This window comes from Saimiri boliviensis, chromosome 4 (assembly GCF_048565385.1).
Source record: "Saimiri boliviensis isolate mSaiBol1 chromosome 4, mSaiBol1.pri, whole genome shotgun sequence".
Classification (NCBI taxonomy): domain Eukaryota; kingdom Metazoa; phylum Chordata; class Mammalia; order Primates; family Cebidae; genus Saimiri; species Saimiri boliviensis.
Window position 1 is genome coordinate 12,590,135 of NC_133452.1, and position 26,376 is coordinate 12,616,510.

The 26,376-nt window shown below is 47.5% G+C and overlaps 1 protein-coding gene across 12 annotated transcripts in view; it reads right to left on the reverse strand.

Annotated features, from left to right (window-relative positions):
• ZDHHC14 (zDHHC palmitoyltransferase 14) overlaps window positions 1-26,376 on the reverse strand; it is a 307,986-nt gene that overhangs the window by 121,802 nt on the left and 159,808 nt on the right. For 8 of the 12 annotated variants that reach the window (XR_012517145.1, XM_074397212.1, XM_074397211.1 and 5 more), the window contains exon 2: window positions 23,453-23,625. Coding sequence is in view for 11 of the 12 variants with exons in the window: in XM_074397212.1 (XP_074253313.1) it covers window positions 23,453-23,625 (173 nt within the window). In the remaining variant the exon portion in view is untranslated. Of the gene's footprint in view, window positions 1-3,673; window positions 8,457-23,452; window positions 23,626-26,376 lie in introns of those variants that run through there. The other 4 variants (XM_074397213.1, XM_074397210.1, XM_074397206.1 and 1 more) reach the window with 2 other exon arrangements.

Here is a 26,376-nt window from a genome sequence, read left to right on the forward strand (position 1 = left end):
CTCCATGTGGGTCAGGCTGGTCTCAAACTCCTGACCTCAGGTGATCCGCCCACCTCAGCCTTCCAAAGTGCTGGGATGACAGGTGTGAGCCACCGTGCCCGACCGTTTGACTGCACTGACCCTTGCTTTGCTTTGGGCTCTTCAACATGCATGTGACTGAATCTGAGTAACACTGAGTAACTTGCCTATGTTCCCCATAAACTACTTTCTTGTATTTTTGCCTTATTTCCACAAACAGATGGTCAACATAGGCACACAGCAGGCGAGCGCTTAATCAATGCTTGTTTAACCCAAATCCAGTCCACCATTAATTACACCAAAAATCTCAACACCTCTCTACTTAGAGTGATTAAATGAAGTTATTCAAACAATCTTTTTCTTTTCTTTTCTTTTCTTTTTTTTTTTGAGACAGGGTCTCATTCTGTTGCCAGGGTGGTGCAATATTGGTTCACTGCAACCTTGACCTCCCAGGCTCAGGCAATCCTCCCACCTCAGCCTCCCAAGTAGCTGGGACGACAGGTGCATGCCACCACACCTGCCTGATGTTTTTGTATTTGTAGTAGAGGTGGGGCTTCACCGCGCTGTCCAGGCTGGCCTTGAACTCCTGAGCTCAAGTGATCCACCCACCTCTCAAAGTGCTAGAATTGCAGGTGTGAGCTATCCTGCCGGCCAAAATAGTCTTACTTTGGAAAATACTTTACAACAAAAGCAGCATGCAGGAGCTCACCCACAGATCTCTATCATTTCACTGCCCCTGTCTCACATGGACTTTGGAGGACGCAGAGCAGCCGTCAGAGGCCCAAACCTATGAGTTCTCAAAGGGAAATCAGGCAAAAATAAGTTTTTCCTAAGTTTGATTGTAAGATTGCCAATATTGATTTTGCCCTCCTTTACTGGTGTTCAGTGGTACTTTAATAAAGGACTGTAAATACTGTGAAATCAAATTGTAAGGGCTGACAGATTTAAGAAATTATTTCTTGGCGAGCACCTTGTGATCAATAGCAGTTTGGTCTAGATTTTGACATACACAAAACTTATTTCGTTTATCTTTATATTATTTTCAATGTTTGCTACCTTGCGGAGTGTTTGACAACTCACTAGACATCTAACGTATTGGGTTGAAGGAGGAAAACACTGAGCTTCTAGTTCTAAAGATTAGTCTGTACTTATCACCAATATCTACATATTGTAAAAATGTATGCATAATATAAAAGACAATTCCTAAACGCCTGTAATTCTCTCTAGCCAAACAGACATATTGATGCCTCTGAATAGGTTTTCTTTCTTCCCCCCACTTCTGGAAAAGAAAGAGACTTGCTCAGGTCTCTGGTGTGGTTGGCATGAAGAAGACAGAGGGAATTGGGATCTGAATCACTGTCTTTTGTCTCTGATTATCCAGCCAAAGCCCCGCCCTGCCCCAAGTGTGAGTCAGCAGATGCCAGCCTGACCACCTTGCAACAACAGTTTTAACTGCAGAATGAGAAGTTTTACTGTTTTTTAAAATCTGGTCAGCAGAAAAGGAGTTTCTCAATTCTTTTGTCAATTTCACTACGAAGAACTATGACTCTGAGAAATCATTTGAGTTTCCAGCCCTGTTTCCTCTCTGCAAGGGCCCTGACATCCTCCGAGTGAAGTCTGGCAGGCTTTTGCTTTCTGTCTGGCCCTTGGGATTGGTCTGCAGACAGGGGATCCCCCTGAGGGAGCCACTCAGAATGGCTAGATTTTCGGAAGACTGAATTTAGCCTGAAGCCTATGAGCCAACCAGAGCACACAGTTTCACTTCCATGCAGGCTTCTAGAAAAGTCCCAGAACTGTAACACAACCTCACTGACCGCAGCCCCACAGCCTGAACTAATCAACCTAGAAGACTGGCCTTAGAGGCCCTCGGGTGTTTGAGGTCTGGACATCCACAATCCGCAGGCTGTGCCTCTGGTCCTGGTTAGCACGCAGTCCTGCTGGCTGCGGACGCACCACCATCTTTTTTGCATCCTATGTAAAGAAGTGACCAGCTTTGTTCTGGATACACAGTGTGAATAGATGGAGCTGCCAGGGCTGGCTAGTGCTTGCCATGGGGTCTCTAATCGGCACCTTCTGAGAACCGGGTATTGGGAACTTAAGAGCACACCCCCCCACTTTTGACAGAGAAATTCTACTCCAGGGAGGGGGAAGAAACAAAATAGCCTCCTCCGAGTCACAGAAAGACAAGGCAGGAACCAGGCACTCCTGGGTGATCTCACATCACCCAGACCTGCTCCAGCTCCTTTTCTGGCTTGCAGCCGGGAAAGAGGCACGTTCACGCCCAGCCAGGCCAAGCCCAGGCAGGGGCCTTTCCAGAAAGCATTTCCTTTTTTTTGAGACAGAGTCTTGCTGTGTCACCAGGCTGGAGTGCAGTGGTGCTCACTGCAACCTTCACCTCCCAGTATCAAGCGATTCTCCTGCCTTGGCCTCCTGGGTAGCTGGGACTATAGGCGCGCATCACTGCACCCAACTAATTTTTGTATTTTTAGTAGAGATGGGGTTTTACCATGTTGGCCAGGATTATCTTGATCTCTTGACCTCATGATCCACCTGCCTCAGCCTCCCAAAGTGCTGGGATTAAAGGTGTGAGCCACTGCACCCGGCCACCAGAAAGCATTTCTAGGCAGTGGCCGTGGTGTTTCCTGGGAGGGCAGGCCTGGCCAGTAGCTCCTCCATCCAGGCCTTTGAGTCAGCTTGGCTGCCTTCCCTGCCAGCCTTCAAGCTTGCAGTGGGAGCAAGGACTCTGCCTTAATCACCACATCCAGAATCCCAGCCCAGCTCTGAGTGCCTGGGAGACGCCAGGGACTCTTGTGGAGCCAGCTTCTGCCCGCAGGAAGACTGTGGACCCTACATCCACATGGTCCCAGCGTCCACCCGCCTGGCTCCCTTTCACCTCCCGGGCAGCCTCTCACCAGGAATGCACAGCTCTTGCAGGGCAGGGATGGGGTTGGGGAGTTCTAGGTTCTTCCGTGACTTGGGTGCAGTGGCTGCTTGGGGGGCGATCGGAGGTGGGAGGGGACGCTTGTCCTGAGTGGCTTCCTCGCTGACACCTCCATTCTCTGGGAGGCTGCCTGCTCTCACAGCACTACACCTCACACGCATAAAATTCTCTGTATATGTGTGAGGACATTTTAAGTCAGTGAATCTCAACATTACTGTGCTAGATGCAGATTCCCAGGCTCTGTCTCCAAGAGACTCTGGATGGTGAGTTCAGGACTGGGCCTGGTACTGGTCTGCAAATGAACTGCTCAGGCGGCTCATCCAGAGGTCTGCTGACCTCAGTGAGAGGCCACAGCTTAAGGACCCCTCCCTCCCTGTACCTGCAGAAGGGGTACAGTCTTCATAGACCCTCTCAGGAACCCCCACCCCAAATCTGCTTAGAGAACTGCATGGAGAGCCCAGCAGCAGCCCTAGCCCCAATAACAGAAAATGAGGGGCCAGCCAGGGACAGTGGAACAGGGGGAGCCCCCTCACCCCGCTTGCAGAGCTTCTGGCCCACAGTCCCAGCGTCCACTCTGGGAGCTTCGGCAGCACCTTCTCTAAGGCTGCGCCGGCTGTTCTCATGGCTAAACCCATTAGGCAGCCCTGGTCCCTGCTCCCTCCCCTCACTGCCCAGGGCCATGGGTGTCATGGTCATGGTCGCTGATGGACTGACCTGCAGGTCCCTCCTCTCTCTTCTGTTGGCTGCCAACCAGGCTGCTGCAGGTCCCCACAGCCCCGATGCCCCAGGCTGCAGCCGCTCCATCTGACTGCCCCACACGTTTTCTGGATACCTTCAAACTGCCCCTCTGCCCTTTCCCTCTGAAAAGCTGTGAGTTGAGGAACTGAAACCATTTTGTTTGATAAGTTATAAACATCCAGGTCTGTCACTGAACCCACAAAAGCCTCAGAACCTAAAAGAAAAAAAGGTGTCAAACACTCTGAGAACATCCATGTATTCTACGTTTAACTTTTAAATTCAGGTCCTGGCATGGTGGCTCACACCTGTAATCCCAGCACTTTGGGAGGCTAACATGGTGAAAACCCATCTCTACAAAAAATACAAAAATTAGCCAGGCAAGGTGGTGCACACATGTAATCCCAGCTACTCAGAGGCTGAGACAAAATCACCAGAACCCATGAGGCGGAGGTTAAAGCGAGCCATGATCACGCCACTGCACTCCAGCCTGGGTGACAAGAGCAAAACTCCATCTCAAATAAAGAGGTAAATAAATTCTACTCAACAATTCAAGAGGTCTGGGTGAGAGTGCCTGCTCCGAGCCAGGTGCGTGTGTACAGTTTCTGTTTCCTAATTACAAACCGAGGGTGGCGGCTTTGTCACGTTTGTCCCCCAGGTGTATCTGAGCACTGGGACAGCAGGTCTCACATGCATGCTGGCTGGAGACTCTACCTGCTGAGTCAGAATTTCCAGGGGAAAGTACTCACTTGGATATGTATTTTATTATTGAAAATAATATACATGGTAAGAAAAAAAAAAAAGCAAGCAGGTAAACATTTCCAACCTCCATGGGATTCTCTTCTGCATAAGGATGCAGCCTTCAGCCTAGACCACGCCCTAGCACATGCTAGCGGCTAACAGGTGTTTGATGAAAAATCAGCACGGCCTCTGAGCTTTGTCCCTGGCCCTGACCCCAGCGAGGAATGCTTCTCCCACACACAGGATAGACGGTTTTGAATGAAGCAGAGTGAATGTCATTCTCAGGGGTAATTGCAAGAAGCCACACTCAGCAATGCTCTCTGAAGCGATATCCAGTAAAGGACCGCCCTTGCACAGGGTGGCTAGCACCCCCATGCTCTGAGAACCTGGGCTCCCCCAAATGTCCTTCTGCAATCTACATTTAAATGCTGGCTGCTTTTTGGTTTTAGTTTCTTACAGGCTTCTATTCCAAATAACTCATTCCAGCCTCGTTCAGTTTCTTATTTCTTACGTTCTAGTGGGTTCATGATTAGACACATGATGCCTCATAGCGTCGTGTTTGGATAAGCAATTTGCTGTTTTCACAGCTTCTTCAGGTGAATGCATCCGTTCCTCATAATGCTTCTGTGAGTCAGGCAAGGCCTTGGGATCCCATTATCCAGATGAAAAAGCAAAGCCCTCAGAGTGAATTTGTGATTTGCCAAGACCAAGGCAATGAGTAAGAGGTCCTGCTTAATAAATGTTTGTTGAATGCATATCTATTCATGCTAGAGTTTATGTAATGACATTTCTGGAATTTTTTCTTCTAATTATAAAGGTAACACATGCTCATCATAGGGAATATCAGAAACATACAGAGAAAAAAAATTAAAATTACTTGCCAGTCCTATCACAAAAAAAACTTGTACATATCTCCTTCAGGTCTAGATTGCTATACATATTAAGATTCCAATGTCCACCCAATTTTGTATTTTGCATATTTTCATTGAAATTGTATAAGGATAACTTGTATAAGCTATTAGGTATTTTTGAGATCAACATGTTAAGACATCCTGAAAAAACAGTCATCTTAGAGGCATAGCATAATTCATGTATCCATTTCCCTACTGGTATGCATAGAAATTGCTTCTATTTCCTTTCCACTATTATATATAACTCTATCATGAACATCTTCATATTTATTTTCAAATAAGCTTTCTATTTTGCTCCCTGCAGCCCTGTCAATGGGGGCCTATTTCAACTTCTTTCACATTGAGTTCCTTCCATCATTTTATTATTTTGGTTCTTCACATTTATTTCTAAAACTTGATACAATGTAGAAAGACAGTTCCTACTTCTCTTTCTGCAAATCCAGATATTTCAGAGCTTTCCTTCCAGGCTCTTTTCTGGACAAAACATTTATAACTGGTACAACTCCAAAATAGTACTCATTGCAACCTGGAGCTTGGAACAGGGAAAAACGAAGTGAAAGCAATGAATGGCGTATGCCTTTAAGTGAGAATGTGAAGTGCCACGAAACAGGAGCACACTTTTCTTCCAGGAAGATGCCCTCTGAAATGGCGGGGTGGCTGGGCCCTTCGGGGGTGATATGAGGGCAGTTCTTGCTTGGGTCAATTCTTTCCACTCGTGCAGGCACAGGATGGCGGCGAACTCAGCTCTAAAACCAATGGTTCTAAGGTCATGCCCATGGAAAGAGGCAAGTGGCTGATTCTGGAGTGAATTTTTGCTGCACTTGATGGGGAGCAAAGCTGTCCTGGAGAAGAGCGAGTCAGCAAGAGTGGGGCTGACTGTTGCCACATCAGCTGCCCAGGTGACAGCTACAATACACCTGCTTCAGAAGCCTGCAGGGCAGCAGATGCCTGGCTGAAGCCCACTTATCTCAGACAAATGGCCAACCACCATGTCCTTGCGAATGACCTTTGTAATCTGCTTCTGTACTCATCATCATTCTCTCTGTAGCCATAACTGTCAAAATGTGCACGTAGTTATTAAAATATTGATTAAAGAAAACCAACAACCATTTATCATCATGGAAGAGTGATTGTTAGTTGCTTTTATCTCCGCAGAGCTTCAGGGAAGCCTGAAAACGCTCCCAATCATCATATTGTTTGCGTGTTTTGAGCTGCGATTAGACTCAGAAGTGGTCACTTTCGTCTGTATTGGAGAGCTGGGGAGAAAGCCAGCCTCTGAGGTTGGGAGCTGAGCAGCCATGCCGTACAGGTCTTGCTTTCAGATGCTTCTCCCCTAGCAAGTTCCTACAGCAGGGAAGAGGACGCTCTGCTCTACGTTCTTGAACTTTGTCTTATTGTTTGTTTGTTTGCTTTTTTTTTTTTTAACCAACAAAGTTCAGTTGGTGATTTTTGCAAAATTCCATCCCACTCATTTTTGTTTTCATAACGACTCCCTACAAGCACACTGTGCGCTGTCAAGTGGAAAAACAGAATCACAGGGGCCTGAAATGAGGACCCCAAACAGAAGACATAAAACCAAAAACACAATTCTGAGTCTTTCATTGTTTTCGCCTGAATCCAATCTATCGATGGGCCATTGCTTTTCTTATATTAGAAATTCCTCCTCTCCACAAAATTGGATTCCACTTTTGCACCAGAATGATTAGTTTTGTTTTCCTCTAGACTTGGTAACAGCTGGGTGTCAGCCCTCTCAGTTGGCTACTCTTGTCACTAAAGGGCCTACCCATGGGTGCTCTGGGTGATCAATGGCTCTTAAACACTTCCTCTGTGGAATGCAGACTAGCCAGGTTGGAAATGAACCATTAGAATACCAGGCATCCGTCAGAAGGGAATCAGGGGGATGTGAATGTCACCCAACTCAGAGTCATTACCAGCCTTGTCAGGGAATGGCAGCATCTTGGCTGGGGATTTAGAGCATGGGGCTACTGGGCACACATAATGTGGCTAGATTTCAAAGATTTTGTACAAAAAAGGAGAATGTAAAATATCTCAATATTTCAAATATCTTTACATACTGATTACTTCTCAAATGATCATACTTCCAATAACTGGGCTAAATAAAATACACTATTTTTTTTTTTAATTTTGAGATAGAGTTTCACTGTTTTTGCCCAGGCTGGAGTGCGATGGCACGATCTTGGCTCATGGCAACTTCCGCCTCCCAGGTTCAAGTGATTCTCCTGTCTCAGCCTCTCAAATCACTGGGATTACAGATGGGCGCCGCCAGACCCAGCTATTGTTGTATTTTTAGTAGTGATGGGGTTTCTCCATGTTGGTCAGGCTGGTCTCAAACTCCCAACCTCAGGTGATCCGCCCACCTCAGCCTCCCAAAGTGCTGGGATTACAGCATGAGCCACTAAAGTATACTATTAAAGTGAACTTCACCTGCTTCTTTTTACTATTATAAAGTGGCTGCTGGAAAATTTACCATATGTGGCTCACGTTATAGACTATTGGACAACACTGGTTTAGGCAATTAAAATCATTCATTGGAAATCAGGGGAAATCCACTATTTATCCCAATAAGAGTGGCGAAAGCAAGGGCAGTTCTTCGTACTCTGCCCGGACCGCACAGCACAGGCCTCACACTGGGGAGTGGCCTCTGTTCCTTTTTTAGTCTGTTTGCTGGGGAGCACTGAGCTGAGAGCCATCGATTGCTCACACTTCTGTCAGTGGTACAGAAATGAAACCAGGAAGTCTGCAGATAGAGATGGACCCAGCTGACAAGAGGTAGACCACAAACCCCTTCCTTGTCTTGAGGCTGAAATTATTCTTAGAGCTAAATTTACAAACAATAACAACCAGAGTCTTGTCCCTAAAGCAGTGTTTTGTTTTCATCTCATTCTTAAATGTAATGCACGCTGGACCTATCTAACCAGCCACTCACCTCTGCCGAATGTGAAAACCGACTGTACACGTTCTGTCCATTGCTATAACATCCATATATGTTATAGAATGAGCCACTGGACACTGAAATCCTAACATGGCAAAAGTCAAGTTTCTTTTCCCTTCTATCAGAACTGGCACCAATTCTGATGTCCGGCGGAGCCCTCCCAGAGCCCCCATCCCGGCACAGGTGCTGCCCCGCCCCCCCCCGCGGTGCTGCCCCGCCCCCCCCGCGGTGCTGCCCCGCCCCCCCCGCGGTGCTGCCCCGCCCCCCCCGCGGTGCTGCCCCGCCCCCCCCCCCCCCGCGGTGCTGCCCCAGCCGCCTATTTCGCCTGTTTCGTTTGGCTGCAGTTTCCCCCTCTGCCCTGACCTAGTCAGCACTAGCAAATCCTCTGCTGCTCCAGTGTGCAAGACGCTGTGCTAGGCCCACATGTGCAGTATTTCATCTCATTCTTCCAGCAGCCCAGCAATTCAGGAGGTGCTATTTTGTCCTTGGTTCAGAGAAGATGATTCTGCAGCTGGAGGGCTAAGCAGCCCACCCAGGACACAGCCCAGAGTGGCATGGTCTGGTCCGGGCTCTTGGCCTTTCTCAGGCCTCTCCTGCAGGGAGAGGACTGAGACCTCCCTCAGTGTCTCTTGGAGGGATCCCTCTGCACTCCTGTTCCCTGGCACAGGCCCAGTCTTGTCTCCACCCTGAGCCCCTCAGCTCCCCCAACTCTTCCTCTTCATCACCCCCACTTCTTTCGGACTTCTCCATCAGAGTCAGAATTCTTCAGCTCACCTGGGACCCGCCCAGACCTGCCCCTCAGCCATTGGCAGCCATCTCCTTCAAGCCCAGGCCTGCACCCAAAGCCCCAACTGTCACTCTGCCCCAGCCTTTGCTTCAACGTCAGCCTTGAGTCCCCTGTTCCAGCCCTGGGGCCTCGACACTGAGCTGTCTCCCTGGACTTCATCTCTGGCTTTCCTGCTCAGTCCTACTCCGTATGCACTCCTGACTGTGCTGTCAATTAGGGTAGGCATTTTTATTCCTTTCAAATCTTGTTTGACTGCCTGGATTCCAGACCCGTTCCGCCTGCTTGTGACGGGAGCTCCAGCACCTAGCACTGCCTTAACACCGATCAAGCAGCATGGTGAGGGCGTGATCTCAGATGCCAGGCAGGGCTTTGAGCTGTGCTCTGCCACTTACTAGTTGAGAAGCTTTGGGAGTTACTTGTCTTTGTGTGCTTCAGTTTCTCCAGCGGTAAAGTGGGAATCACAGTAGCCCCTGGCTCAGAGGGCTGCCGAGAGGACTGATGAGCATGTGGGACACATGCACATGGGGTCTGGGGACAGTGGGTGCTGCAGGGCGCAGGCCATCCCCCCTCCCACCCTCCACCTCCCCACCCCTGTTCTCTCTGTCAGCTCTGCTTTCTTGCTTGCTGACCCCTGCCTTGTGTAGCTATGACCCACCATGACACAAACCAAATCCACTAATTACTCCATGTACACCAGGCTTGCCAGCTGAAGACATCTAGTTGGGATCCCCATATTTTCCTGTTCAGTCACTAGTTTCTGAAATAACGCCTCCCTTCTCCTGGTCTCTGCCACCCCGCCCCCCCATCCCAGTACCCTCTCCTCTGGCAATTCACAGCCTTTGTGTCTTGTGAACCCAGCCAGGGTGCATCTCTCTCCTGCAGAGGCCTCCCTCGATTAATCCCTCCTGATCCTCTCCTAGGCACACCGTCCCTTCAGTCCTCACAAATTCAGTTCACATTACAGCACTGGTTCTCAGCTGGGGGCGGTTTTGTGCCCCAGGGGACATCTGACAATGTGGGGAGATGATTTTTTTGTCACAGTTCTAGTGGGTAGAGGCAGGGATGCTGCTAAATACCCTGCAATACACAGGGTTGGGGGTGGGGACCCATAATAAGGAATTATCTGGCCACAGGGCATGGCCATAAACCCTGCATTATGATCATCTGTCCTTGTTGATGCTCCTCTGTTTAAAAAGAAGCTCTCAGGGGCTGCTGTTGTGCGTGCTAGCCCTGCAGCTGGAATTCTTTTGATTCCTCTGTAGCACCTAAGACAATGCCATGCCTAAGACGGATTAACTGATAATGATTAATTTTCTAAGTACACAGCTATCCAGGAACATATTTCATTACATGTCTGGGACGTGTCATCCTACAATAAGAAATAGTCACATAAAGATTTGACAAGTCTGTGCTCTTTGAAAGAAAAATGGGGAATTCTCTTTGTAGTCACCAACCGAAAGTTTATTCAGCTACAGGACAGATGTGCCGCTTCAAGGAGGGCCTGGGGGGTCACAGCCTCACCAGCAGCGATCACGCAGACAAACCACTGGAGACCAGCTCTGAGTCTGTGCTCCTTTCTAGAAACATGAGCTTTTTGCTGGCATTCACAAATGTAGTATTGTATATGATAGCAAAGCCTCATCATCTGCATCCAAGAGAAACATGCCTTTTCTTTCCTAGATTGGAAGTGGCATTGAGGAAGGTGCATCCAAATGATGTAAAATCCACATTGAGTCCTTAAGGGACAGCTGGAAAAGAGAGGGGCCCTAGGAGAGAACCCCTGGCAACCATCGCCAGGTCTGTCCAAGGTCTCTTCTAAAAACACGAGACCTGAATAGAGGAGAGAGAAGACCATAGCTCCACTCCCACCTTGGATGGCAGGATTGATGCACAGGTGTGCAGGCACCCATAACTTGGATGGGGGCTTATACAGAGCACAGGTGAGTCAGCCTGTAACTGAGCCTGCCCAAAGTCAACAGCTGAGGCAAGCTGATGAGAGCCATAGGCATTCCTGTGTGATTCCTGATAGATCTCTCTCTGCAGAGTATCACACCATCACAGTGATGATCAGAGAGGAATAGCCTTGTCCCAAATGCCCATGTGTTTTACTCGCTGCCTCAAAAAGCTTAGAATTCTTTTTTTTTTTTTTTTTTCACTCTCTCACCCAGGCTGGAATGCAGTGGCATGATCTTGGCTCACTGCAACCTCCACCTCCCAGGTTCAAGCAGTTCTCCTGCCTCAGCCTCCAGAGTAGCTGGGACTATGGCGTGCGCCACCACACCCAGGTAATTTTTGTATTTTTAGTAGAGATGGGGTTTTACCATATTGGCCAGGCTGGTCTCGAACTTCTAACCTTGTGATCTGCCTACCTTGGACTTCCAAAGTGCTGGGGTTACAGGCATGAGCTACTCTGCTGGCCTTAGAATTCTTTCAAATGATTGAAAATAAAATAAATAAGATGGATACATCTGAGAGATTTCAGTTAAGTCTTTACGCCCAATTCCTTGTCCTCTAAATCTGTGTGGTCCAGTGTGGGAGCTCCTAGTCCTGTGTGTCTATCCTACAGAGCTCCTCAAGCACGGCCAGGAGCTGAACTGAAACGTACTATCAGTGTGAAAAAAGAATGTAAAATATTCCATTAGTACTTTTTTTTTATACCAAATATATATCAAAATAATATTTTGGATATTCTGGCTTAAGTGAAGTATACTATTAAAATTAATTTCACCTGTTCCTTTTTTACTTTTGAAATGTCACTACCGGAACACGTGTGGTCTCACCTGCAGCTTGCCTTCCATTCCTAGTGCAGGTGCCACTCATCACCACACCAAGGGTGCTAGAGTTGCAATTGTTAAAGGCAGAGAAGATTTTAACCCGCTTCTATTCTGTGGATTTCTACTGAATGTAAAGAACAACTAACCCATCCACTCAAGGACACTTGGACTTCAAGTTTCCCTCCTTAAAGGAAAATAAAGAGATTTTTTTTTTTAAGTGTACACTCCAAATTGTGATGGTATGTCACACGGCATTCATCTGCTTGGACTTCTGCTTCCTTCTAGAAAGTGTTATCTACAGTTTCCAAATAAATGTTCACTTCTGTCCATCTGTGTCAGCCAAGCTTTTCCTTCAGGAGGCTTGGAAGGTAAATTTGGAGATAAAGATGGTGGAGAATTTCTTCCTCACCAAACATGGAGGTCGGAAGAGCCCTCATGGGACAATGCCACTGTCCTCCCGGAGGCACCTCTATCTGCCTTCCCTGTCCTCTCTCTAAAGTACCCCTAGCCTCTGAGTGCTGTCCCCATGTCAGACTTTCAATTACACAGTAGCCATACATTGTCTCATGTCTGTAGGCAATGATTCTTAATCTCAGAACTTATCTCCAGAAACACAAAACAAACAGTTAATGTAGCTCCCATCCTTACATGTAAGTTATCCAGGACACAGAGGGAAGGGAGACGCAGCTCCCCCAGAGCGGGCTGCCAGCTGCCCCCCGCCACAGCATACAGGTCTAAAGTAAAGAAGTGAGAAAGGTCACCGGGAGGGCAAAGGGGGAGTTGGTTTGATCATGACAGGAGTTCTGAGGGTGATTATTAAGCACAGTCTCAGTGATATCACAGACATGCATGTGGACCCCAAAGAGGATACCTTGACAAAGTCCTACGTTCACAGAGTATGAGAACACGTGGATGACATGAGGGCCCCCACGATGAGCAAGAAAGATCCCATTCTTGCCAAACTCTAGTCTGGCATCTCTGAGGGCTCTTCCCAGCGAGACCCTGACATGGGGGCTTCTGTGTCTGTTTCTGCAATGCCTAATGTTAGCAAGAATCCTGCTGAGTCAGGTTAGCCAGAACGCTCACTCTCAATATCAGATCACCTTCACTACTTGGTGGGGTTCCTCATCCCCTACCATCCGTCCCCCAGGGAATCTCTGACCACCCTGGCCTGCCTGCAGTAGAATCCGGTTAGGTTGGTTTAGCCAGAAGACCCTTCACCCCTGAGGCTCCCTTTTCGTAGGCTTCCATCCAGTGCCCCCAACCCTGTTCCTTGGCTGTAAATTCCCACTGTTCCTTGTATTTGAAGCGGAGCTCAAGGCCTCTTCCCTACTGCAACCCCCCGCCTCCACATTGGTCCCTGTGACCTTGCATGGTCTCCCTGAATAAAGTCTGCCTTCGTGTTTTAACAAATGTCTGAATAATTTTAACAGTGAGGTGTGAGGGATGATCAGGGGCACTCTGAGCGTGTTATTTAGCAGATGGCTCTAGGTTAGATCAGATTCCAAGTCTCGACTCCAGCCACCAAAACCTTGCAGATGTTTCTTAGGAGGCAGAGTGTGGAAGGCTCCCGGGGCCTCTCCCTGAGAGGCTCTGCAGGGGAGGCCTGGCTTCTGGGACGGCAGCCCCTGCTCTCCAAGTCCTCTCTCGGGTCAGCGTGGCTGGGACTCTTTTCCATGCGGCTGCACCTGCTCAGCCTTCCCCGGTCGGTCTCCTCCCAGCCAGCTCCCGCCACACCTCCTTGCCTTGGTCCACTCCCTCTGTCCTCAGTGAGTCCTTTGTTTCATTTTGTTCCTGAGCTGCCTTTCATGCTACCTCTGCCCTTGGAATAAAAATGCCTCCCACGTCCCGAACACAAAGAGCCTGCCCACTCCCCTGATTAACGTCCTCCAGGGGATTTTTCTCCTGAGAAGCCCGCCTGGCCTCCTCTCCTCCTCACGCCCAGCGCATCCACCGCAGAGGGCTGCTCCAGAGATCATTCTGCCCCACGTGCCGGCCGCCCTGCCGACTCTGGACGAAGGGTTTTATCTCCGGCTTCCCTCTAGTGACTGACTCACTCCCTCACTCGAAAGAGCTACTGTTCCATCATCTTGCTTTATCCTCCCAAGTACACCAGTTAAGGTACTAATGATAGTAATATTCCAGTGAGTCATTGAAATATCTTACTTATTTTGTGGTTCCTACAGTTTGCTTGTTGAATTTACGTGGGTGTATATGGAGCCTTGCGTTTTAAGATTATCAGAAGACGTCATTTCTTCTGTTTAAGGAGTGGAACTATCAAAATAATCTTCTAAAGTATTTAGGTTCCCAGATTTTCACAACCAAGCAAAGGAGAAAGAGGGACTTGTCTCTAGAATCCTAGAACGATAATGCTGCAATGGCTGTTTGCACTCAGTGGGCCTATTTTACAGACACTGAAATTAAGGCCCCGAGAAGTCCACACATTTCTCAGAGTCACACAGTAAGTTGATATGGTTATTTTAAATTAGTAACAGTAAGGAATAAGATGCCACATATCTCACAGGCACTGCAGGGAGGGAAGTGATTAAATGGAATGCTCAGAGTAGAGGAATTTGTAGTTATTAGCCAAACTCTTGAAACTATGCCAGTCCTGGGAGTTTCCGTGGAGAGGAAGCGGAGGCTGTGCTGTAGAGTAAGGTCACTAGGTGGGATGCGGAAAGGCCCCAGCGCTGTGCCTCTCACCTTCAGGTGACTCACTTGTGGTCTTGTTGAAAGGCAGAGTCTGATTCATCAGGTGAGTGAGGGCCCACAGGCCTGCATTTCTATAAGCTCCGGCGTGATGCTGATGTTGCCCTTCCACGGACCTCACTTGAGTAGCAAGGATTTAGAGATTCCATCTCAGAAGCCAAAAAGACAAAGGAGAGCTATACAGAACCAGACCCCATGTCAGGGTCCCAGGCCTGTCACTGATCGGCTCTATGTCAGTGGGTGGAGTTGTACCCGCCTCTGAACCTCAGTTTACCCATCTGTAAACCAAGGGATTTGTCCAGGATGACCTCCATGACCGCTGAGGTCCCTTTAAGCTGGACTGCCCCATGAACTCAGAGCCCAGCAGCGGCCTCACCCCAGGAAGAAGGGAGGGGACATGGAAAGCTGTCGTGGGGGATGACAGACCCATGCATCACCAGCTTTCTTGATACCCTTGGCTAAGTGTGGGCCTGGAATTTTCATTAACATGCTCCAGACCACTCGCTCCTTGCTTTGATCATATTCTTGAACCATGCACGTGGTCCCAAGTTTTCCATCCTTTCATGCCGCTTGGTCCTTTACTCCCCTACTCCACAGCAACCTCTGTCTTTCCTGCCCTCAGGGTGATCTTCTCCTCATCCTGGTTATGCCATCACCCTTCCCCTTCCATGGCCCTATATAGAAGAGCTGATTCTAATCACAGTACATTCTGGTTTTTAGCAGAGCAGGTCAACATGTATGCCATCATCATCCTGCCGGCTTAACACAAACTCTGAAGTGACATTGGTGCAGTAAGAGAAAGAGAGACTTCCCCTTACCTGAAAGGATATCCTGGCATTAGGGAGGAGTTCATCAATTCTCCAGAAGAGATTTCACATCTCTACATAGGTACACGCACTATGCAAAGAAGAACATTCAGGATGGAAAAGCTGCAGTCTCTAGAATGGCTGTATGACATTGTGGTTTCTCTGGAGCGCCTGCGTGACGTTGCGGCCCCTCTAGAGTGCCTATGTGATGTTGTGGTCTCTCTGGAATGCCTGTGTGAACTCAGGAATTCAGATTCCTAGGCTCAGTGCAGGCTGAGCACAAAAGTGTGATCTCATCAAGTTAAATAACCTCCTGCTCTCAATTTCACTTCCTGTAAGGAGGAAAATGCCACTTTCCACCCACAAAGCTCTCCAGAGGACCAAGAAGACAATTCTGTGACGGATGGCCCACCAAGAGAGAGGAGATACAGGTTTTCTAGAGCTGTCATTGTAAGTCCCCACACCAATCAGTGTATAGTAATGTTGCCAACTTCAAAATCAAGGAAATATGTTTGCATCAGAAACTAGCTTCAATTCCAACACATGGTACATTCCCACAAGTGTGGATTTCCATAGGAAGAATAAATAACACAGGCTTCCTTGAATGTCCTGGATGAAAACCACATATCCTTCCAAATCCTGTGGAAAAACAACATCTCTGGACCCTTCCTTCCCTTAGAACTAGACCCTTCAAAATCTTGTGGTATTTGCCCAAATACCATAATTTTGAGTTGTGACATCTGGTTTCCAGCGCTCCCAGGCTGGGGTTTCTGTTTAAAGGGACATCAGGATCTTGACATCCTCAGCTGACACCCTGCACTTGTGAAGAAGCCTCGCTGCCCCACTTCTGGGCATCCGTGCACTCTAGATGGTTCTAGCACTTTCCCCAGACAAGGAATCTATGCTTTTTTCTAGGATGTCCTTTTCTTCAGAAGCCTTTATCTCTTCCAGAAGGTAAGTCAGACACGGTGGGACTCCCCGACTCTCCCTAGCCTCAGACATCACAGAACATCTAGACATCAGCGAGAGTCCCACTGGAAAAAGGCCTCTGTATCTTCAAGAAGCTCCAAGAAGGAAGTTAGATTGTCTGGAAATTCCCTGAAGTTCCTCCTTCTCCACCCACTTGAGCCCAGGATTTGAGAACCAGGCCTGTGAGCTGCAGCATGCTGGGCACGGCTTTCTATTTGGAAGTTCAAGGCTGCGATGGGGAGAGGGATGTGGTCCATGGGAAGCGGATGTGTCACTCCTCCAGGGAGCCAGGGGCTGGTCCCCAAGGCAGCAGGAGCTGGGCAGGACCGTGGGGTGGGTAAGAGCACAGGGTGTGATATCAGATGGATGGGCGTTGGACTCCCAGCTCTGGCTAAGTGACCTCTGGCAAACCCTTTTCCTCCCAAGCACGGGCATCATCACAGGTATAACAGGATACGGATGGTGGGCAAATGCCATAGTGTGGCTGCATCCCGCACAGGGAGAGATGCTTCATCATCAACAGCCATGAACATTTCTGGCCTGTTCATCAGGGCCCAGCAGACCAATCACACAGACAAATGGGAAAAGCACAGGGACTATTTCATTTCTTGGGCACAGGTAAGTGCTTAAAGCTGGTGGTGGAGGAGAAAGTCCAAAGGCCACTGAAGTGGCATCACAGTGACCGCCTAGAACAGGGCAGAAAGCAGCAGGGAGGGAGGATGGGAGAGGCAGTGAGGATGCCCACACTGGCAGGTGCAATCCATTCTGCATGGAGCTCTGTGGCCTTGTCAGAGTGCATGGGAGGCTGAAAGGGCCACTGCAAATAAAAATTACACAAAGGGTGAATTGTGATGACATTGAAGATAAGTAGAAAGACGCAAATACGAGTTGGGGGAAATAGAAAACGTCACCTTTTTTTTTTTTTTTTTTTGAGATGGAGTCTTACTCTATTGCTCAGGCTGGAGCACAGTGGCACAGTCTTGGCTCACTGCAGCCTCCACCTCCCCGGTTCAGGTGATTCTCCTCTTTCAGCCTCCTGACTAGGTGAGATCACAGGCGCCTGCCACCACACCCAGCTAATTTTTTTTCTTTTTTTTGAGACAGAGTCTCGCTCTGTCACCAGGTGCCAGGTTGGAATGCAGTGGCGGGATCTCGGCTTACTGCAAACTCTGCCTCCCAGGTTCAAGCAATTCTCCTGCCTCAGCCTCCCAAGTAGCTGGGACTACAGGCGCATGCCACCATGCCCAGCTAATTTTTGTATTTTTAGTAGAGACGGGGTTTCACCATGTTGGCCAGGATGGTCTCTATCTCTTGACCTCGTGATCCACCCGCCTCGGCCTCCCAAAGTGCTGGGACTATAGGTGTGAGCCACCGCACCTGGCCAGAAAATGTCAGCTTCTGAAAAGAAAATTGGCAAAAAGCAATCAACTTAGCCACCCGTAATGTCTGCTATTTTGAGCCTGCCAACTTTTTTGGGGGGAGGGGTGTGTATGCAACAGCATGGACAACTAGTATACAGCACACAGTGACCACACAGTGAGTCGAGATTCAATCACAGATCAATTGCAGCCAATAGACTACTCCTTAGGTAAAAACCAATGAAATCATCACATTTAAAGCAATTTGATGGTGAATATTGACAACATAAAATGAAATTAATACTACCTAAAAAAAAACCCCAAACAAAGAAATTCCCCAAAATTGCATATGGAAAAAAAAAAAAAAACAAAATCACAGAAAAAATGATTTTAGTATAAATAATAGGTCTATTAAAAAAATTCATAATGGCATCATTCATAATACTGATCAGTGAAAAATCTTAGTTACAAATTTTATGCAGAGAAGAAATTACTCCAATAAAAAGAATTTTAGTAAAATAGAAATGTAAATGAAAAATAACTTGTGCAATAGGGAAAATTATGGTCTTAAATTAACTTAAAAAGTCTTTTCCTGAGAAAGCATTTTCTCCAACAAAAATCCATTAGTGTCGTTAAAATTTCAATTAAAACGTTTCTGCTTTTTTTTTTTTTTTTTTTTTTGAGACAGAGTTTCACTCTTTGTTGCCCAGGCTGGAGAACAATGGCATGATCTCAGCTCACTGCAACCTCCGCCTCCTGGGTTCAAGAGATTCTCCTGTCTCAGCCTCCCAAGTAGCTGAGATTACAGGCATCTGCCACCACACCCAGCTAATTTTTGTATTTTTAGTAGAGATGGGGTTTCACCATGTTGGCCAGGCTGGTCTCGAACTCCTGACCTCAGGTGATCTGCCCACCTCGGCCTCTGAGTGCAGGGATTAAAGGCATGTGCCACTGTGCCCAGCCAATGTTTCTACTCTTAAACACAGAATTAAGATATCTTGGGGTGGGGAGGAAGCCCAGCAAATCAAATGAGTGAATCAAAACTTCCCGTGGTGGTGGAAGTCTTCCCAGGAGATGCTCTATCTAGGATGGGGTGGAAGTGTGTTCATGACAAGTCTAGTCTTTCGTAGGGTCAGGAAGTTGTTGTGCTATGGTTTCTAAAAATCACCTCCTCCAGAGACTGTTTCAAGGATTAATTTAGGAAATAACAAAAGATAAGTTTTACTCTTAGTACTGGCGATTGGTTCTATGTACTATAGGAAAATTTATGGATGATGAGAATTTGACCAAAGACAGGAAGAAGGAAAGGGAGGGAGTGGAGGAGGAAGGAGAGGGGAGAAGAAACGCATGCATGCACACACACACACACACACACACCCCACACGGGCGCATCCACTCTGACTGTGGAGTGGCATTCTACACCGTCAGCAACACGTACAGAGTGGAGACAATCAGTCTTCAGATTCTGCCACAATGCAGTGATTTTTTTTTTTTTTTTTAGACAGTCTTGCTCTGTTGCCAGGCTGGAGTGCAGTGGTGCAATCTTTGCTTACTGTAACCTCCACCTCCTGGGTTCAAGCAATTCCCCTGCCTCAGCCTCCTGAGTAGCTGGGACTACAGGTGTGTGCCACCATGCCTGGCTAACTTTTGGTATTTTTTTTTTTAGTAGAGATGGGGTTTCACCATGTTGGCCAGGATGGTCTGGATCTCCTGATCTCATGATCCTCCTGCCTCGGCCTCCCAAAGTGCTGGGATTACAGGTGTGAGCCACTGTGCCCGGCCAGAAGTGAAATTTTAAAAGTCCGCCAGTTTCTTTTGATCTGGTTCCACCCTTACCAAGCGAAGTCCGTCATGTCTATGGCATCCGGGTTACTGTGGCTTGGAGGAGATGCCTTCTACATCACTAGCCTTGCTTGGGGAGCCAAATCCTCCCAGTTCCCATTTCAGCTCCTCGTGCCCTCTGTACTACCTGAGTCTCAGCATCGATCGGGTCAGGACTGTAGAGGGTGGGAAGAGAGCACGCCTGTGGGAATGTGAAATCCTTTCCCCTATTTTGATCCCTGGAAAAGTCTACCCCTAATCGAAATTAAATGCTTTGATCCTGTGATTTCTAGTACAGTACTTGTCATTTTGTTCTAGCCCCAAATCAGTTGCTTGGATCAGATCATCCTTGGGTGAGCTGTAAAACCTGAGTTTCTGAAACTGAAGTTTCCAAGCAAGCCTCCAGTGACCCCAGCTACCCTGGCCCCCTGCTGCTATTCTTTGATGTCTTTTTAGCTGCAACCTAAGTCATCAGGAACATTCTTTCAGCAGAAAGAAGCGTAAGGCATTTCAAGAGCCTTGAAACAGACTCTGAAGCCCAGAGCCCTCCTCCCCACCTACTCCTCTCAGAAGTTTGAAGACAGGGGGAAGCTGTTTAAATCCTTGGCAAATCTTCAATAAATTACTCAGACGGCTGATTCCAACAGGCCATTATGGGCTTCTATAAGTAAGAGATCTACAATGGATTATTAGAATGTATAACCCTAACAATAGAAAGTTTCCAAATCTATTTGTTCCTTTTTCTTTCTTTAGCCAGATTACACAGCATAAATGAGTTAAGATTTCATTGAAACAACCTTATTTTCCAAAGCCACGTAGTATACGGGAGGACTCCTTATGAAGAATTAGATCAGTGATGGAAAAGCCCCCAGCCTGTGGGTGCCTGCACCCTTTTCTCAGCCCGGAGGAGGTACAGCTGAGCTGGCAGGCAGCAGTCCCAAAGACATTGTACCAGGGCTGCCATTTATTCCTGTCACAGTTCAGGAAGCTTTTAATGAGAATCTCCATTTGTAGAAGGCAGAGAGAAAACCGGGTGGGAAAAGAGAAGAATTAAACAAAACAAAAAAAGGCCCTGTAGTACACATCTACAATGGGCCAGGCCCTTTTCCTGTAATCATGAATCCTGACAAGAACCCCAAAGGTCCATGCCATCACGCCTGTTTCACAGATAAGAACACAGAGAGAGAGCGTGTAGGTAACCGCACTGCTCATCTAAGTCACACAATTAGAGAAATGGTGAACCGGGATTCAAACCCGTGTCTGAGTGGGTCCAAAGGCCTCTCCTTCCTCTTCTCCCACCCCAACTTCTCCCTCTCTCCCTTCCCACTCTCCTCTTCCTTTTTCAAACATCTTTCTATAGATGTAATTTATATACCACAGCAGTCACCGTGGAAAGTGTGCAATTCAGTGACTTGTAGTGAATTTATTGCATTGTGCAACCATCACCACGACCTAATTTTACACCACGTTCATAATCCCAATTGCTCAGGTCACCTGCAGTCAACCTGCACCACGACCCTCCTAGCCCCAGGAAATCACTAATCTCCTGTCTCTGAAGATTTGTCCTTTCTTGGACATTTTATACAAATGGAATCATATAGGACGTAGTCTTTTGTATCTGGCTTCTTTCCCTTAGCAAATGTCTCTAAGGTTCATCCATGTGGTAGCCTGTATCAACATTTTTCTTCCTTTTTATTGCTTCATGGAATCCCACTGTATGGATATACCACATATTGATCATCAATTCATCCTGCGATGGACATCTGGGTTGTTAGGTATCATGCAGCTGTGAATATTCATATACAAGTCTTTGTGAGGACATATGTTTTTATCTCTTGAATATATGCCTAGGAGTGGAATTGCTGTGTCATATAGCAATTGTGTTTAGCTTTTGGAGAATTTTGAGAAACTGCCAAAGCGGATGTACCATTTTATATTCCCACATTTCTCCACATTCTCACCAGCATTTGTCATTGCCAGTATTTTTGATTAGTGCCGTCCTAGTGGGTATGAAGTGGCATCTCAATGTTTTTTTTTTTTTTTTTTTTTTTTTTTTGGGACGGAGTCTTGCTCTTTTGCCCAGGCTGGAGTGCAGTGGCATGATCTTGGCTCACTGCAACCTCCTCCTCCTGGGTTCAAGCGATTCTCCTGCCTCAGCCTCCCAGGTAGCTGAGACTACAAGCTTGCACTACCACACCCAGCCGATTCTTGTATTTTTAGTAGAGACAGAGTTTTGCCATGTTGGCCAGGCTGGTCTCAAACTTCTGATCTCAAGTGATCCTCCTGCCTCGGCCTCCCAAAGTGCTGGGATCATAGGCGTAAGCCACTGCGCCCCGCCTTACCCACTTTGTAAGAAAGGCAGAAAGCCTGTTCCTAATCGTGCTGATTTTGCAGATGCACCCACACTAAACTGGAAACAGGGATCACGGTGGGAAACTGCATCAGCCCCATATGGGAGCGGGGCCCTTGCGCTGAGATTATCAAGTTACTTGCTCAGGTAATATGGGCACAAACCACACAGTTTTGAAGGACACTAGCTTGACTTCCCTCTCTCTCCCCAATGATGTGAGAAGCTGGAAAGAAAATGTTCCGAAACCTGGACACCTGGGTTCTAGGCTCCAGCTCTGCCACCTTCACCCATTTAAGCCCCTCTTGGGGGCCTTAATTTCCTTATTTGTAAAATGGGTGTAATAATAAAGTTTCCCTTACAAGATGGCTTAGATGCGAAAAAACACAATGATGGCCATGGATGGGCCTGACAAACGATGAAACTGCTATAGAATGTGGGTCTCAAAATTATGCACTAGCATGTCTGTCTTGGAATCCCACAATCAGGGGCTAAGAAAGAGACTGTCCGTCCACTGCTGCTTCTTCCTCTCCTTCTTTCCTACCTCAGGACCCAAGACAGCTGCAGTCTAGCAGACGACACCACACACTCCACACACTCCCATTTCTCTGGTCCCTTCCCAGGCAGCAGGGATGAAGGATGAAGGCAGATGTCGAGAGAAGGGCACAGCTGTGTTTTAGCGCTTGGGGAATGGGAGGACCAGAATAGGCACTTTTTAGCAAGATCCACAGCTCTGTCTTCTAACACTGTAGACAGGGAGCTCCCTCCAGCTTTCGTGGAGGCTGCAAAGGAAAGTCCATAGAATAGGAAGAAGTCTGGGAGAGAAATATCTCTGCCAAGTGTAAACGTATGTTCACACCAAGTCATCACAGCCCCTCTGCCGTGCTTGTGAAATTTATCAAAGCTGCACATTCACCATCACAAACTTTTAAGGGCAAAAAAAAAAAAAAAAAAGCTCTCTTTTTAATTTAAAAAAAAAGAAACTTTAAAACTTTGCTGTATAAGGGATTAGGATCTGTTTTAATATCTTCCAAATGGGTTGTAATAAACCTTTTAGTATGGGTTTTAATATCTAAGCAAAAATAAAGCTATTTATCTCAATACATATCACAGATACATGTTTATTATACCCAAATAAAGGAAATTCTCAATTCTAGGCTGGATAAACAAGAAAGCAGTCTAAGATGTAACTTTTCTAGATTTGTATCATGGAAAATGGTCATGCTCCAGTGACTGCAAAAGGGAAAAAGAGCAGCAACCTACAACTCTAGATCTTTCGGGATGAATGCTGCTTAGTAGAACATAAGTGAAGTGAACACTTGGGTTTCAAAGAAACATCAGAAGCACAGCTCACAGGCGATGCTTTGCTCTCCTGGGCCAGCAGTCCTGCCTTCAGGGCACCCGTCCCTCCCGCCTTACGTCCCACCTCCTCTGCAGGTCATCCTGCCCCGCTAGTGAACTAAGGAATTCTGACTTCCAGCCTCCTTCCTTCCCAGTGTCAGCCCCTCCTGCATGGCCCTCGGCCTGCCCTCCCCACTGTGGCTGGGCCTCAGGAGGGAAGTGACCAGAGGCCAGGGCAGACCTTCAGTGTTACCTATTTGCCTTTCCAGGTCAGCGGCTTCATCAGGCGTGGCCCGTGGGAGGACTCCAGGGTCGCTGAAGCTGGTGCGGAGCAGGGTCCCCATCACAAAGAAGAACAGGATGCCAGCGACTGCAGGGATGGCAGGGGTGATTTTCACCGCCAGGTACGGACAGCTACCAACAGGATGGACAGGCCGGGGAGAAGGGGAAGAGATGAAATACAAGGTCAGGAATCAACAGTAAGCAGTCTGCATTCTCTAAGAGGCCAAAAGCTTATTTGGAGGAGAGAAACTGATTTCCACTAAAAAACTCATCCCTTTTTATCGCTGTGAAAGATTTATGTTTGGGGAGTTCTGCAGTTCTCTCTTACGGACAGTTGAACCCCCACTCCCTAGCACAACAGCCCAAGCCCTCTGCTCTCACAGGAAGACGCTGGCGGAAGAATGAAAATTAGTCCGGCTTGTATAATCAGCCTAAGACACACAGAGCTTGTATAAATATACACATGTCCTCTGAGCTGTAAACACAGTTCATGAGTCTATGAGATACCCTCCCCCCCGGAATTATATAATAGAAGAAGACACCAGTTTAGAATGATCTTCACGACAGCTGGCCTTTCCCACTTGGGTTAAATGACTCAAGGACTTTCAGCCAGCACCAAATGCCGAGGACTGCACACCCACTTTCAAAGGGCAAGAAACCAATTGTCTGTGTTTCGGAGGTAATCTATTCCCAAGTGAATGAGCTATGGAAATGGACTTGCAGGCAAGTTTCTGAAGACGATTGAAGGGATTTCAGCAGCTGCAACAGAATCATCTTGTGCTTTTCCAGAGGGCATCTGAACTGCCAACGGACAAACAGGGTCCAATTCTTAATTCAATCTCTTTACTGTTGTCAGTCTGACAAGCTGACGTGAAGCAGGGGTTGTTGTGAGTCAGGGAGAGGTGCCACTGGGACAGACTAAACTCTACACGAGGCCAGCCTCGGAAGCAGCGTCTGACATTTGGCCTCTGATCCGGGTATTCTGGAGTCTGGGCGGTTCTTGCCATGGCTCCTTGATGCGGTCAGATGCCTGGGCCTAAGTGAAGGATGGGATCTGCAGGGACCACAGTCAGTCCACTGTCACCACATTAAATAACATTATGCGCATTGGGGAATGTGACGCCAAATCGTGGAATGAGAGCATCTAGCATGGAAAGCAATGCTAGATGGCCCACCTCATCAGAAGATGCTGTTCCAGGACCTCAAGACGAAACAGAGAGGGGAAGCTGGAGAAGAAGGCATTGCAAAGCTCAGCTCTGCTCAAGACTCGGAAGTGGACAAGGATCTTGGTCACGAAGCCCTGGGAACCAGCACCCCACTGCTGTGCAGGTCTCAATGGGTGGCAAAGGCATGCTGGCACGAGTCTGAGACTTGAGAACCACAAGCTGTGATCCCCTTTGCTGAGATAAGGGATACAACATTAGCATGACAGCCTTCAAGAGGCCTGCAGACGTAGACACAGCTTCCTGGAACCATTGCTCACGGTGACAATGTGTACCGTGGTTGTGCAAGAGTTTCCAAGCAGGAGGAGATGGACAGCGAAGTATTTGGAAATCAAGCATCATGATGCGTGCAGCTTACTCCCAAAGAGTTCAGAAAAAATACTGTCTAGACAGAGCAAATGGGGCAAAGTGTTAGCAGTACATGAATCTGGGTTAAGGGTAAATGGATGCTCTTTGTACTACTCTTATTCTTGCTACTTTTCTGTAAGTTTGAAATTATTTAAAAATAAAAATGTTAAAAAAAGAAACACATTCTATATTGAAGGCATAAAATTACCCTGGTATGAAATAATAGATGTGTGTGTGTGTGTGTGTGTGTATATATATATATATATATATATATATATATATATATACACATATATATAGCACACATATATGTATATGTATATATGTATATATATATATGTGCTATATATATATATAAACCCTGAATACATATAATTTTAGTCAAAAATAATCTACTTTAGTGAGATTTTTTTTTGTTACAAAATGATTAGGGAAAAGAGCAACTGTGTAGAAGACAATTTTCCAGAAAAACTTAAATTCACAATTCAGTTTGAACAATGGCAGTGAATAAAAGAAGCCCACGTTTTCCCCCTTTTTCAAGATTAACAAATTTGAATAAGACGTCGGCACAGCAAAGCCAGCTTCAGCAAAGGCCCAGCTGGGCGATGTGAACCAGAGAGACCTGGTTAGGAGAGAGTGCTCCACCTCAGGTGTTGACAGCTGTGATCTGACCCTACGGAGGCTCTCCAAGGATGGCTACTTCTGAACGGCCAGAACTCTCCCGCGAAGGTGGCTTAGTGGAGCTTAGGCTTTGGTGTGCTTCTCTTCCTTTTCGGGTCTGAAAGGCAGCTTGGTTGACCTCTAAGTCTACCTGCTCGACGGTGCCAAGGCTGCCCCTTGCTCTTCCAGCAGGTTCTCGCATGCCTTGCGCTCCACCGCTCCCGGTCCCGAGTGTACTCCCAGGGGGACTGGGATCTTCCGCAGCTACCCAACTCCTCCAAGCTGACGCCTCTGCGGCCTCTCATCACCTCCATCCCCCAACCAGGATGTCCCCTGCCGCATTCTCACTGCAGAGACAATACATCTGCACTTGAATACACACTGATTTATTCAGAGCCATCCCAGGGAAGGAGGAAAAGGCAAAGTCCAGTTGACACGGGGAGGCCCACTGCCTGCCGGGTTCTCTCACTGCGCAGTGGGCTGGCGCACGCGGAGGAATCAGGGCATGGGTCCGCAACGCAACTGTCTGTGTCTCTCTGGGACCCCTGCTCCTGCTCCTGTCCCTGCAGGAAATCTCCGGCGGGTCTAATCACTTCTCTGATCATACTATGAAAATAAGAGGAAGTCCTTGTCACTTTAAGTAGAAAACAGC